We start from the raw sequence: 13,690 nt of genomic DNA, 5'->3' as shown, positions 1-13,690 counted from the left end.
TCTGGGTGGGAGCGATGGTGTTCCCTGAGATGGGAACCAAGAAGAGAGGCACTTTGGAGGGAAGGCCCAGTGTGGTTTGGGGATATCCAATAAAAGATGGCCCCTCCTCAAAGTTAATGGATGCTAGGCTCTAACTGCAGGGGAGAGTTCTGGGCTCGCTGTTGAGGTTTCCCTGGAGGTTGATGTCAGTGGGGGCATGGAGATTACTCAGGCCAGAAAGTGTGTAGGAAGCATGGGGAGTGGGGTACAGAGTACACCACATGGAGAGCCAACATCAGGGGGATTCCCAAGGGAGAAAGACAAGCCAGGGACCACCCAAGGAGTCCAGGCGGGAGGACTGCAGGGATCTTGGAGCCAGGCCCCCAACCCAGTGGACCTACCCAGCCCCTTCTGTTCTGAGGTTACAATAGGTGATGGCTCTGTGGGGCTGCAATGAACGGTGGCACGCGTGGAGGGCCAGGGGAGGAGGGACATGCTGTGGGCTCTAGGTTCAGGTCCCAGGACTGAATTGGAAGCACTCTGTCTGTGTTGAAGTTCAAGATCTACCACTTCTGTTCCCAGACCTCCCAGTTCTTCTTCACCTTTATGCAATTTCATTTTTGATAATTTCAGCTTCCTAAATGTACACATCCGACTTCACTTTCACTCGCATGTCTCACCCCCACCCCTCCACCGGCCCCTTCTCACTATTACAGACCCAGGAGACACAGGAAGTGCAAGGAAGGTCTGGAGCCCCAAAAGCCAGGAGCCTCAGGAGTCAGGTGTCCTGACAGCCAGGAACCCTGACACCCAGGAACCCCAACAGCCAGAAGCCTCTACCACCAGGAGGCCTGACAGCAAGGAACCCCGACACCCAGGAGCCCCTACTATAGCCAGGAAGCCAGGAACCCTAACACCAGGAGCCCTGACACCCAGTCACCCCAACAGCCAGGAACCCAACAGCCAGAAACCTCTACCACCAGGAGGCCTGACAGAAAGGAACCCCGACACCCAGGAGTCCCGACAACCAGGAGCCATTACGGCCAGGAGCCCCGACAGCCAGGAACCCCCACAGCCAGGGGCCTCGACGGCCAGAATCCACTACAGCCAGAAGCCCTTATAACCGGGAACCTCCATAGCCAGGAGCCTCTACAGCAGGAGCCCCTACAGCCAGGAGCCCCGACAGCCAGGAGCCATAACAGCCAGGGAGCCCCGAGATCCAGGAGCCCCGACAGCCAGGAGCCATAACAGCCATGAACCCCAGGAGCCAGGAGGCCCGCAGCTGAGTGCCCAGACTTGGCAGGGTCAGAGCCCCCCAGCGGGATCCAGAGCCCGCTGCCGAGGCCCCTTCTGGGATTTCTCAGGCTCTGCTGCCTCAGCGCAGGCAGGGGCGGGGCTTTCCCTCGCGCAGCCGCTCAGCTCTCCGCGGCCCCGCCCACATCCGGCCGCCGGCACTGGATTGCTCCTGTCTGGCGGCGGCAGCATGGCGGCGGGGGCGGCTGAGGCAGCTGTAGCGGCCCTGGAGGAGGTCGGCTCAGCCGGGCAGTTTGAGGAGCTGCTGCGCCTCAAAGCCAAGTAAGCGGGGCGGCGAGCGGCAGGAGTGAGGAGCCGGAGCGGGAGCGGCCGCGAGACCGGGCCGGTGTGGGGCGGCGGGTGGCCCAGCCTGGCTCCTTGGCGCCCGGCTCCCTTCTGCCTCGGGGGACCGGGCCCGGCGCCACCCGTAGACTCCCCCGAGCCTCCGCGTGAGTGGCCCGAGCCGCGGGTTCCCCGCCCCGGAACAGCGAGCAGGGCGCGAGGCTCGCCTCGCAGCCCCGGCCCCAGCCCTGGGTCCGACCTCGACGGAGGTCCAAGCCCGGGGGACGCGACCTTCCCGGCCTCTGGCCTGGGCGGCCCCGCAGCGGGAAGGCGGCGGTGGTGACTCAGCCGTGCCGCAGTGGCGTGGCGGGGCGGGGGACGGGGCGGCGCCGAGACCCCGGCCCTTCGCGCCACGGAGCGGGGACCCACGGCTGCGGGCTCCACCTTTGCTGTGCCCGCCGGGAGGGAGCGGCAGGCTCGGCGTCGGTCCATTGCTCTTCAGCCTCCCTTCAGGAACGCCCCTGTCGCAGGAAGAGCCGCTAGGGAAGGCCCCGCTGCATTAGCTAGGCCTGGCTGCCTTTTGAAGTTAGCCTTAAAGTTTGTTGGTCAGCAGGTAGCCTCAGTCTTCAGACTTAACCTGTTGCCGGAGATAGAGATTTCCTGTTCCATGAACTGGTGTAGTGAGAGTCTGTTCAGATTTGGCGCCGGTGTCGTCTTCAATCCCTGGGAAGACTACAAAAGGAGATCCATAGGAATGCATAGAAAACGTTTTCAGGGTGGACCAGAAGCTCTGAACTGCAAGCATGCTTACGAGTAAATGCTTACTAGCGTGCGTGCCTGCAGGGAAAGGTCTGCACGTGGACTCGCCGTGATAAAACCACCTCACATTGTAGACTACTCCAAGGACTTGAGTTGTTCTCTTAGTTGTATTATTAGCGTTTGTTATGGGAACTCTTATGTCGGATTGCCCGGGATCCAGTCCCACCGCAGCCACTCACTAGCCATGTAACCCATTAGTACCTCAGGGTGGTTGCGAGGGTTAAATGAGATGACGTATGTAAAATACAATTAATACAATGCGTAGTATGCAGGAAGCACTCAGTAGATGTTGGCCCTTAGTATTTCAGTAGGAAGTAGAATGCTTCATGGAATTCACAGGCAAAAAGCTTTTTGTTTTGATTTGTTTTTGAGACGGGGTCTGACTCTGTCACCCAGGCTGCAGTGTAGTGGAGCGATCACGGCTCCCTGCAGCCTCCGCCTCCCAGGCTCAAGTGATCCACCCACCTCATCCTCCCGAGTAGCTGGGACTACAGGTGCTCACCACCACGCCCGGCTAATTTTTATATTTTTTTATAGAGACGAGGTCTCGCCATGTTGCCCAGCCTCGTCTCGACCTTCTGGACTCAAGCGATCTGCCCTCCTCAGCCTCCCAAAGGGTTGGGATTACAGGTGTGAGCTACCACGTCTGGCCAAAAATGCTTATTGATCTAAATTTTGTTTTGTTTTCGAGACAGGCTGTTGCTCTGTTGCCCAGGCTGAGTGCAATGGCGTGATCTCGGCTCACTGCAGCCTCTACCTCCTGGGTTCAAGCGATCCTCACGCCTCAGCCTCCTGAGTATCTGGGACTACACGTGCGGTCCACCACGCTGGGCTAATTTGTGTATTTTTCATAGAGGCAGGGTTTCCTCATGTTGCCCAGGCTGGTCTCTGGAACTCCTGAGCTCAAGTGATTCGCCTGCCTCGGCCTTGTAAAGTATCGGGATTACAGGCTTGAGCCCTCGTGACCTGCCCTGTTGATCTAAATTGAGTGAAATTTTGTTGACTGAATTTGAATTAGAGAGAAGTAGTACTCTGATTTTGCAATGGAGAGTGCAGGTGAGATGGGGTGTTGCCTTTGGAAATGGGGAGGGGTGAGAGTTACTGACTAATGGTTAGAAATGCTTTATGGGGATGATGAAGTTCAAGTGTTATTTAAACAGCTCTTTAGGCATTTCAGGTTTACCTGGGAAATTGTTAAGGAAAAAAGCAGGGGTTGGGGAGGGACATGTGACATTTACTCACTGATGGAAGCTGGGCTCTGACTCATCCAGTACAGATCAGCACAATCACGGGAGTCACCACAAGTGGCCTCTTGAAATGAGCAGGTCTTGTGTGGACCTGCCCTAAGTAAACGTTTTGAATTTACCATCACCTGGAAAGACTGTTTTGTCTATGTGTTTTATATGTTTGTTTTAAATGCATCATGTTTTAAAAAGTCCTTAAACTATCAAAATGAATAAAAGTGGTTTTTTTTTTTTTTTTTGGAGACAGAGTCTCTCTCTGTTGCCCAGGCTGGAGTGGAGTGCAGTGGCACAATCTTGGCTCACTGCACCCTCCACCTCACGGGTTCAAATGATTCTCCTGCCTCAGCCTTCCGAGTAGCTGGGATTACAGGTGCCCACCACCATGCCTGGCTAATTTTTGCATTTTTAGTAGAGATGGGTTTCACCATGTTGGCCAGGCTGGTCTCGAACTCCTGACCTCAGATGATGGGCCTGCTTCCCAGCGTGCTGGGATTACAGGCATGAGCCACTGCGCCCGGCCAAAATGGATAAAAGTTTAAATGTAAATACCGTTTGGATGTATCCTTGCCACTGGCCTGTACTTGAAATGACCCAGGAAACAATGTACAGTTTCCTTAGTGACTAGTTTAAACGGACACATGATAAATGATGTGTGGCATCTGGGGAAGGAGCAAATTTCTGCAGCTTTTTTGGTGACGGTGAAGACATTTAAAAATATTATGGTGGCTCACACCAGCAAACCCAGCACTTTGGGAGGATGGCTTGAGGCCAGGAGTTTGAGACTAGCTTGGAGAACATAGTGAGAACCCGTCTCTACAAAAAATAAAAAAAGTAGCCAGGCATGGTGATGCATACCTGTAGTCCCCAGCTACTCAGGAGGCTGAGATGGGAGGATTGTTTGAGCCCAGGAGTTCCAAGCTGCGGTGAACTATGATCCTGCCAGGGTGACAGAGTGAGACCCTGTCTCAAAAAACAAACAAAAGGTGCCCGAATTTTAGTACTTGTGTTGATGTAATAATTTTAAATCTACTTTCCAAATCATCGCTTCTCCAATTTTAAAATTTGACATGAATTGAAATTTTTTTCTTTAAGTAGTTGCATCAGATATTTACATAAGTTGCTGAAATCTCAGCTGGTTTGTACAATGGGGTTATTAATATTCATTTGCAGAGTAATTAAGCAGGTTTAGTATATGATATGTTTAATAAGCAGTAGCTGGTATTATCTGCAGATGGATGTAGTAGCAGAATACTGTAATAATTGAAAAACAACTATTTGCTGATGAAGAGCTGAAGTTTATTACATCGTCTGAAGTTCCATTAGTCAGGATTTGAATGTGGTTTTTGTCTGATGGTTTTTCTCCAACCATGCTGCAGGCGTATGGGGCTATCCATTAAGATGGAAAGAATACTGTAACATATAATCCAAAAGGGGATAATGTTTATATTTCTTTCAGATATAGTATGTCCTTATAATACTGGACATTATGTGCTTAATTGAGAAATGGAAGTTAAGCATTGAATAGGAGAATATTGTGGATAATTTCAACTAACAATGTCATGTTTTAATGTTTTCAAATGTTTTATATTTTCGTTTCATCTTCTCAACATCCCAGAGTGTTGGTTATTGCTATTTTACAGATGTGGAAGTTAAATTACTCTTCAAAGCCATGTTAGTAATAATGAAACTGAAATGAATTCAGTTTCTATGGCATACTTTCTTCTTTTCTTTTTTACTTATTTGGGCTTCTACTGTTATAAAATTTGGTAACCTACTTTAATTTTTGAAAAATGTAGTTATATTAGTATTTTCCTGTGGCATTGAAAGTTCTTTGAAAATTTGATTTGTAATGGCTTTATAATATTTTCTTATGACCATTTAAAAACTATTATTGAGCATCAGAAATTTTTCTGATTTGCTACGTAAAATAGTGGGAAAATATCCATATACAGAAAATCTTTGTCTCTTAATTATTTCCTTAGGATTGATACTTATGTATAAGAAATTTCTGAAAGGTCCCAATTTAATTTTTACCAGCAGGACATGAAAGTACTTCTCGTCATCCTTTTTATCATTGAATATTATGATTTAAACAGTCCTTTTGTTGGCTGGGCATGGTGGCTCATGCCTGTAATCCTAGCACTTTAAGAGGCGAATGCAGGCAGATTGATTGCTTGAGCCCAGGAGTTTGAGACCAGCCTGAGCATTGGCCGAAGCCCAACTTAAGAACAAAATATGCCTGTAGTCTGGGAGGCTGAGGTGGGAGGATCACCTGAGCCCAGGAAGTCGAGGCTGCACTTGCCTCGCACTCCAGACTGGGCATTAGAGTAAGACCCTGTCTCAAAAAAAGAAAAAAAAATTTTTTTTATTTGGTCAATTTGGTGGAAAATGGTATCCCAGCTTTAAAAAGAAATTGAAGTATTACATACAGTAACAGAGTGCACAGATCTTAATTGTCAGATGTGATGAATTTTCACAATTGTATACACACCGATAACCACCATTCACAGGAAGAATATAGAACCCAGGAAGTTTTCTGTCCCCTTTAGCCGAACGACTGATTTCTTACTGTCACTGTAGATGAGTTTTCCCTGCTCTTGGACTTTGTGTGAGTGGAATCATACAGTTCTTTGTCTGTGGCATCTTTTAATCACATATTTTCGAGCTTCATCTGTGTCATTGCTTGTGTCTGTAGTTGGTTCCTTTTTACTGCTAAGTTACATTCCGTTGTATGAATGTCTGTCACTTTCTCCTATTGGCGGACATTTGGCTAATTTCCAGTTTTGAGTTATTATGTATCGGGCTGCTGTGAGCATTCTTGCATGAGGCCTCTGTGAGCCTCTCTTTTGTTCTTGCCATCCTTAGGCAATGGACAAAAAAGCCTCCCTAGATCCACTTCATTGCTGGAGGCTATGGTGGGCAGAGGCTCCTGAGGGAGGGTTTTGAGGGGTCAGGCCTATGTTCTAGTTTTAGGGACAGAATTCAGTTCCAGGGCCCCCAGACAACTGCAAGGAAGACTGATAAATGTAATCTAGCTGAATGCACAGGAGGAAGATGAAACAGTGCTTGGTTGAAACAGCACAGTCTGCCGTGGACCTGAGGCCCCACCTACTCAACCATTGAAGCTGCTGAGTTGTGCTGGATGCAAATTAACACCCAGTGACTTGGGGCTCCTACAATGTGTCCTTCCCTGCCTTAGGTGGGTCTTTATTTGGAGCTTCCTGCTTTCCTTTTGTGTGCCTGTGGACACTCTCCCTTCATCAGTCCTACCAGTGGTCTCTGCCCTCTGTTTTCCTATGCTTTGATAAATGACCTTGCTTCCCACCTGAGAGAAAACAGGATTTCAGGTAGCATCTCCCCGAGCCCTCCTTCCACTCCCACCTCTCCCAACACTTACCATTTATTTGTAGCCTTACCCATTCTTAATTCCTTGGCTCCTGACTCAGAGGAGACTGCCTTCTTCTTCTTCAAGGTAAGCTCTTCTCTGCTCTGGATTTTCCCTCTCCTGCCTCTTCTGAGTCCTTGCATCTTCAGCTGTCTTGTGTCTACCGCCCTTCCCTCTCCATTTGCACTATCCCCTGGTAAAGTAAACATATGAGGATTTTCTTGTATTAAAAAAGCCCATCCCTTGATTTTGTCTTTTCCTCTGCCTGTACAGATGTCTTAGAGTAGATCTCTGCTTCCTCATCTTCACTTCAGTCCTCAGTGGACTGCAGTCTGACCTGTACTTCTGCTATTCCATTGAAGGTATTCTCTCTGTTAGTTGCCCTTTCCCGCTGCGTTGGATGATTGTCACTCCCTCTTGACACTCTTCTCTTGACTTCTGTGCGACCCTTTAATCTTCCAGTACCGCCTAGGACCCCTTCTCTGCTTTACTACATGAGTTCCTTCTCCTCCATCTGTCTTAACTTAATGTTGATAAGCCCCCTGAGGTGCCGACCTTGGGTCTCCTCTGTGTCCCTCTGTATCCCTTTGCGGTGTGGTGCTGGCACTGTTCCTTTCTTGATTCCCAAATCTGTATATCAAGTGCAGACTTCTTCCCTGAGCTCCAGACATCATACTAACAGCCCATTAAACTTCCTTTCCTCAGGTTGGCAGCTTCTGCACTGTGATTTGAGGCATAGTGCCACCACTAGCCATCAGTCTCTAAGCCAGAACTTGGAGCCAGCTGTAGACAGCCTTATATGTCACCAAATCCTGCCCCTTCTACCTTCGAAATCCTCATGCTGCCCTTTGCTTCTGCTTTCCTGACACTTTATTGTAGGCTTATTCTCTTCTCGCTGGTATTATTTGATCAGTTTTTACGTTTGTTATTCCTTTCTTTACCCATAGGTTAGTTGTCCTTTGTTCTTTTTGCCGTGGAACATATTTCTGTTCGTGATTTTTCAGATTTTTTTGGGAGGTGGTATTATATTTGAACAGAATTCCATAAAACTGAAGGATTTTTCAGTTGGATATGACCATAGATATCTTTGCCAAGATAATTTTGTATGAAAATTAACTAAAATAGATACTGAGTTATTAATATATTCTGTGTGTTCATACTATAAATGTTCAGAATTTTTTTTTTTTTAATGGATCTTGCTCTGTTGCCCATGCTGGAGTGTAGTGGTATGATCATGGCTCACTACAGCCTTGACCCCCTGGGCTCAAGTAATCCTTCCACCTTAGTCTGCCAAAATGCTGAGTACAGGCATGAGCCACCTTGCCTGGCCTAGAAAAATCTTTTTTTTTTATTTTTATTTTGAGACAGTCTTGCTCTGCCGCCCAGGCTGCAGTGCAGTGATGTGATCTCAGCTCACTGTAACCTCTGCCTCCCGGGTTCAAACAATTCTTCTGCCTTAGCCTCCCGAGTAACTGGGATTACAGGCATGCACCAACACACCCGGCTAATTTTTTGTATTTTTAGTAGAGATGGGGTTTCACCACGTTAGCCAGGCTGGTCTCGAACTGCCGACCTCAAGTGATCTGCCTGCCTCGGCCTCCCAAAGTGCTGGGATTACAGGTGTGAGCCACTGCGCTGGGCCTAGAAAAATCTTTTGTAGCATAATATTAAAAAGTATAAAAGAATGTCTTTGTGAAAAGCAGTGCTTTTCCTCGTTTTCCACTGGCATGCCTTCATTTTCAGCACTTACTGCTGTTTCTATGGTCACGGTTATGTCTTTTCATCACTATACCACATTTAAAAAGTAAATAATGATATTATTAGTAATGTGTCTACAACCATTTTTCACAAACATTGTCCCATTAATACAGAAATTCAGTTTCCACTTTGCCCAGGGGTCTGAAAATATGGTTGATTTGCCTGGCTTTTTTTTTTTTTTTTTCCGTTTAAAGTTCTGGGATACATATGCAGAACATGCAGGTTTCTTACATAGGTATGCATATGCCATGGTGGTTTGCTGCACCTATCAACTCATCATCTAGGTTTTAAGCCCTGCATGCATTAGGTATTTGTCCTAATGCTTTCCCTCCCCTTGCCCCCCACCCCCTGATAGGCCCTGGTATGTGATGTTCCCCTCCCTGTGTCCATGTGGTTTCATTGTACCTCCCACCTATGAATGAGAACATGCAGTGTTTGTTTTTCTGTTCCTGTGTTAGTTTACTGAGAATGGTGGCTTCCAGCTTCATCCGTGTCCCTGCAAAGGACATGAACTCATTCCTTTTTATGACTGCATAGTATTCCATGGTATATATGTGCCATGTTTTCTTTATCCAGTCTGTCATTGATGGGCATTTGGGTTGGTTCCAAGTCTTTGATATTGTGAATAGTGCTGCAATAACATAATGTGTGCATGTGTCTTCATAGTAGAATGATTTATAATCTTTTGGGTATATACCCAGTAATGGGATTGCTGGGTCAAATGGTATTTCTGGTTCTAGATCCTTGAGGAATTGCCACACTGTCTTCCACAATGGTTGAACTAATTTACACTCGCACCAACAGTGATTTACATGACTTTTAATTGAGGTGGATGAATATTCAGATCTACTTCAAATGGGCTTCACTCGAAATATCATTGACTTGAAAATTTGTCTGAGTCTAAAGACGTTACAGAGTGCTTTTATATTCCAGTGTTGTATACAATAGAATTCTAGCAATATGAAAAACTTCAGATGGTTCTTTTAAAAGTTTCTTTTTTTTTCTTTTTGGTAATTTATATCAATATTTGTTTATTTCCAAAATTGGTATAATTTTAAATAAATGCATTTAATTGATTTACAGGTCTCTCCTTGTGGTCCATTTCTGGGCACCATGGGCTCCACAGTGTGCACAGATGAACGAAGTTATGGCAGAGTTAGCTAAAGAACTCCCTCAAGTTTCATTTGTGAAGGTATTTATATTTCAATGTCATGTCTTTTGTGAATTTAATTCTGATTTATGGGTTAGATTAGGGCTGGGCACGGTAGCTCATGCCTGTAATCCCAGCACTTTGGGAGGCTGAGGCGGGCAGATCACCTGAGTTCAGGAGTTTGAGACCAGCCTGGCCAACATAGTGAAACCCTGTCTCTACTAAAATACAAAAATTAGCTGGGCATGGGGGCGGGTGCCTATAATCCCAGCTATGTGGGAGGCTGAGGCAGGAGAATCTTTTGAATCCGGAAGGCAGAGGTTGCAGTGAGCTGAGATTGTGCCACTGCACTCCAGCCTGGGTGACAGAGCGAGATGCCATCTCAAAATAAATAAATAAAATAAAAAATTAGATTTTATTAACTAATATAAAGATGGAGTGGTGTGAAATTCCAAATATCTATAATTGGTGTGGGATCTGTTATTTTTGCACATTATTCTTAAAAATCTTAAAATAATTTTGCGTTTTTTGTTTTTTTTTTGAGACGGAGTCTTGTTCTGTCGCCCAGGCTGGAGTGCAGTGGCACTATCTCGGCTCACTGCAACCTCTGCCTCCCCAGTTTAAGCGATTTTCCTGCCTCAGCCTCCTGAGTAGCTGGGACTACAGGCACATGCCACCATGCCCAGCTATTTTTTTGTGTTTTTAGTAGAGACGGGGTTTCACCATCTTAGCCAGGATGGTCTTGGTCTCCTGACCTCGTGATCTGCCTGCCTTGGCCTCCCAAAGTCCTGTGATGAGGCGTGAGCCGCCACGCCCGGCCAAATGTACACTTTTTCTTGATCATCTTCGGGTGTGGGGCATGACTACCAAATGTCAGGGTGGCTGTGGGCTGGAGTTTTGGAGAGCACAGGCAGACAAGTTAGTTCGCTGTGGGTAACTGTGGTTTTAAGGCGTTTAAAGTAGTAACACAAATTATGTCATTGAAAAGCTAGGTGTGCTGTGGAAAATAATTCAGGAAAGGGTATGTAAATGCTGCTAGGGACCAGGGAACAGGAAGTTGCTATCTTGGTTTAGATGAAGGCAGACCTACGGGAGAAGGTGAAAGTCTTTCTAACCTGTTCAGAATGCAGAGGAAGATGGAAGCCAGTCAGTCTCTTCCTTGCCTCTTTTGTTTTTCACTCTGGTTTTGTGTGCTCCTACATTCCTGCTGTCTCTCTTGAGTGGATGAGTGCTAGGAAAGCTGTAGTTTTGACTGTGGATTAACTCAATTGGTTTAGCACATTAAAGATATTATTCAGGACTTAGTACTGGTTTAGGCAGCAGGGCCAAAATATGTGTTGAGAGTCTTAGAAATGAATTATCAGGAGGGGAAGTGCACCTTGTATTCCAAAGTCTGAATCCTTAAGATTTAAAAAACAAATGAAAAACCAAAGTCTTATTTTTTAAAACAAGAACCTGTGAGTTCAGAGTACATGTTACCCAATATACTCATATATGGGGTTAAAAATAACATCAACTGTATTGGTCTGTATGCCTCTTTTTATGTAAACTGAAAACACAGAATTCTGACAGGATAATTCATTCGTATAGTAGGTGATAAAATTTTCAGGAGGCTTCTGTATAAATAAGTTTGCTTTGAATAGGTATTATACCCAGATGGCTCAAAATTCCAAACAGTATAGAAAGGTGTCCATTGAGAAGGCTCACCCTGTTCCTCCGTTGTCACCCTTGTGTCCCACCACATAAGTAACTGCTTGTATTAATTTTGTATGAATCCTTCTAGTGTTTCTTTATGCAAATAGGGCAGATGTGAATATAGTGATGAGGTTTTTAAAATTTAAGGACTTATTTAAAATTCCAGTGAAATGTATAATGTAACTTTAGAGTGTAACCCTAAAATGTCCAATATAAATAATAGAAGGGGGCATTAAAACTGCATGTTTGGTCAGTGATAAAAGATAATGATTACAAGTGAAATGAATGATTAAACATTTCAATCATAAGATTAATCAAGATGATGGTAATTGTTCCAAGTCTGCTTTTATGTATATCATGTTACTGGTTTAGGTAACACATTGTTCTTAGCTGCTATCTGAATGATTTATTTAAAGTGACTATAGAATTACTTCTCACATTGGTACCAGACTTGGCAGTGAGATTTTAAGTTGTTCAAGTGCTTAAGTATCTCTGTGAGCCAAAGGTTGGAGGAGCCCTCAGCGATTTTGGGTTGTGGGGGATACCTGAGCCTGACTGCACCTGCCACTCATGAGGATGATGACAGCGTAAGATTGGTCATTCTTCCAGGAGTCATCCATCACTTTCCAGAAATTCACTCTATAACATAGTTTTTCTTTGATTAGCCATCATTAAGGGCAAAGGTACTTTGCATGACATTTGTAAGGCAGCTAATTAAAAGGCACTTGCCGGACAATAGTAAGCAAAAGAGAAGTAGAATGAGAGATCATCGGTCGTTCCCAATAAGAGAGGCATGCAGACTGGGCGCCGTGGCTCACACCTGTAATCCCAACACCTCTTGAGGCTGAGGTGGGAGGATTGCTTGAGGCCAGGAATTCAAAACCAGCCTGATACACATAGCAAAACCATCTCTACAAAAGAAAAACTAAAAAAGTTAGCTGTGCATGTTGGTGTGCACCTGTAGTCTCAGTTACTTGGGAGGATAAGGCAGAGGATTCCTTGAGCCCAGGAGGTCTCAAGGCAGTCACACCACTGGGTGACGTAGAGTGGTACCATGTCTCAAAAAAAAAAAAAAGGAGGAATGTAGTTAATTTTAAAACAGCTTTCTTTTTGTTAATGAGAGTTTTTGGAAAGTTCTAGAGTATGAACTAATGTTCTTCTGCTTCATCTTGTGTCTATTTGATTTCTTAGTCTTTTTTTTGGAGACAAGGTCTCACTTTTATTGCCCAGGCTGTAGTGCAGTGATCTTGGCTCACTGCAGCCTCTACCTCCCAGGCTCAAGCAATTTCCCCACCTCAGCCTCCTGAATAGCTGGGACTATAGGTGTGCACCCCCTGCCCAGATAATTTTTGTGTTTTTTGTAGCGATATGGTTTCGCCATGTTGCTCAGGCTGGTCTTGAACTCTTGGGCTCAAGCAGTCTGCCTACCTTGGCCTCCCAAAGTGCTCGGATTATGGATGTGAGCCACTTTGCCCTTCAGTCTTTTTTTTTTTAAATGATAAAATAGTTTGGCATTTTTGGCTTGTGAAGTAAAGGGATCAGTTCATTTTTGTGACTGGGATTTATAAAATCATTTAAATAAGTGATCATAAACTAGATATTTTTAAACAGATTGTAAATTTTTGTGACTATCAACAATTTCTTATTTTGTAGGAGCTGGTAAAATAGAGTTAGAAGAGTTAGTCACCCATTTTTGATCAGAGTAGTTAGTTTGTGCTCATTGGAATTGAATGCTGAAAGACAAGGTTTTCATATTTATCGCATCTGAATCCCTCATTCTCTGTATTGATGATATGGTCGTAAAGTGTATTTGGGGTGGGGCACAGTGGCTCACACCTGTAATCCCAGCACTTTGGGAGGTGTGAGTGGGAGGATTGTTCAAGGATAGGAGTTCGAGACCAGCCTGGGCAACATAGCGAGACTTCATCTCTACAGAATAAAAATTTAAAAAACTAGCTGTGTACACCTGTTGCCCCAGCAACTTGGGAGGCTGGGGTGGGAGGATTGCTTAAGTCTACGAGTTAGAGGCTGCAGTGAGCTATGATTGTGTCACTACATTCCAGCTTGGGTGACAGAGTGAGACCT

At 45.5% G+C, this 13,690-nt stretch overlaps 1 protein-coding gene across 2 annotated transcripts in view; it reads left to right on the top strand.

The window, feature by feature from the left end:
- The first annotated feature begins 1,414 nt into the window (after window positions 1-1,414).
- Window positions 1,415-13,690, top strand: part of GLRX3 (glutaredoxin 3) — a 43,037-nt gene continuing 30,761 nt past the window's right edge. For both annotated transcript variants that reach the window (XM_032174987.2, XM_058435891.1), the window contains exons 1-2: window positions 1,415-1,554; window positions 9,844-9,952. In XM_032174987.2, the coding sequence (XP_032030878.1) occupies window positions 1,463-1,554; window positions 9,844-9,952 (201 nt within the window). In that variant the 5' untranslated portion in view covers window positions 1,415-1,462. The remainder of the gene's footprint in view (window positions 1,555-9,843; window positions 9,953-13,690) is intronic.

The sequence above is a fragment of the Hylobates moloch genome, unplaced genomic scaffold, assembly GCF_009828535.3.
Source record: "Hylobates moloch isolate HMO894 unplaced genomic scaffold, HMol_V3 SCAFFOLD_3, whole genome shotgun sequence".
In the NCBI taxonomy this organism is placed as follows: Eukaryota; Metazoa; Chordata; class Mammalia; order Primates; family Hylobatidae; genus Hylobates; species Hylobates moloch.
The sequence above is the reverse complement of the archived record's forward strand: the minus strand, read 5'-3'. Positions and strand labels throughout refer to the sequence as shown.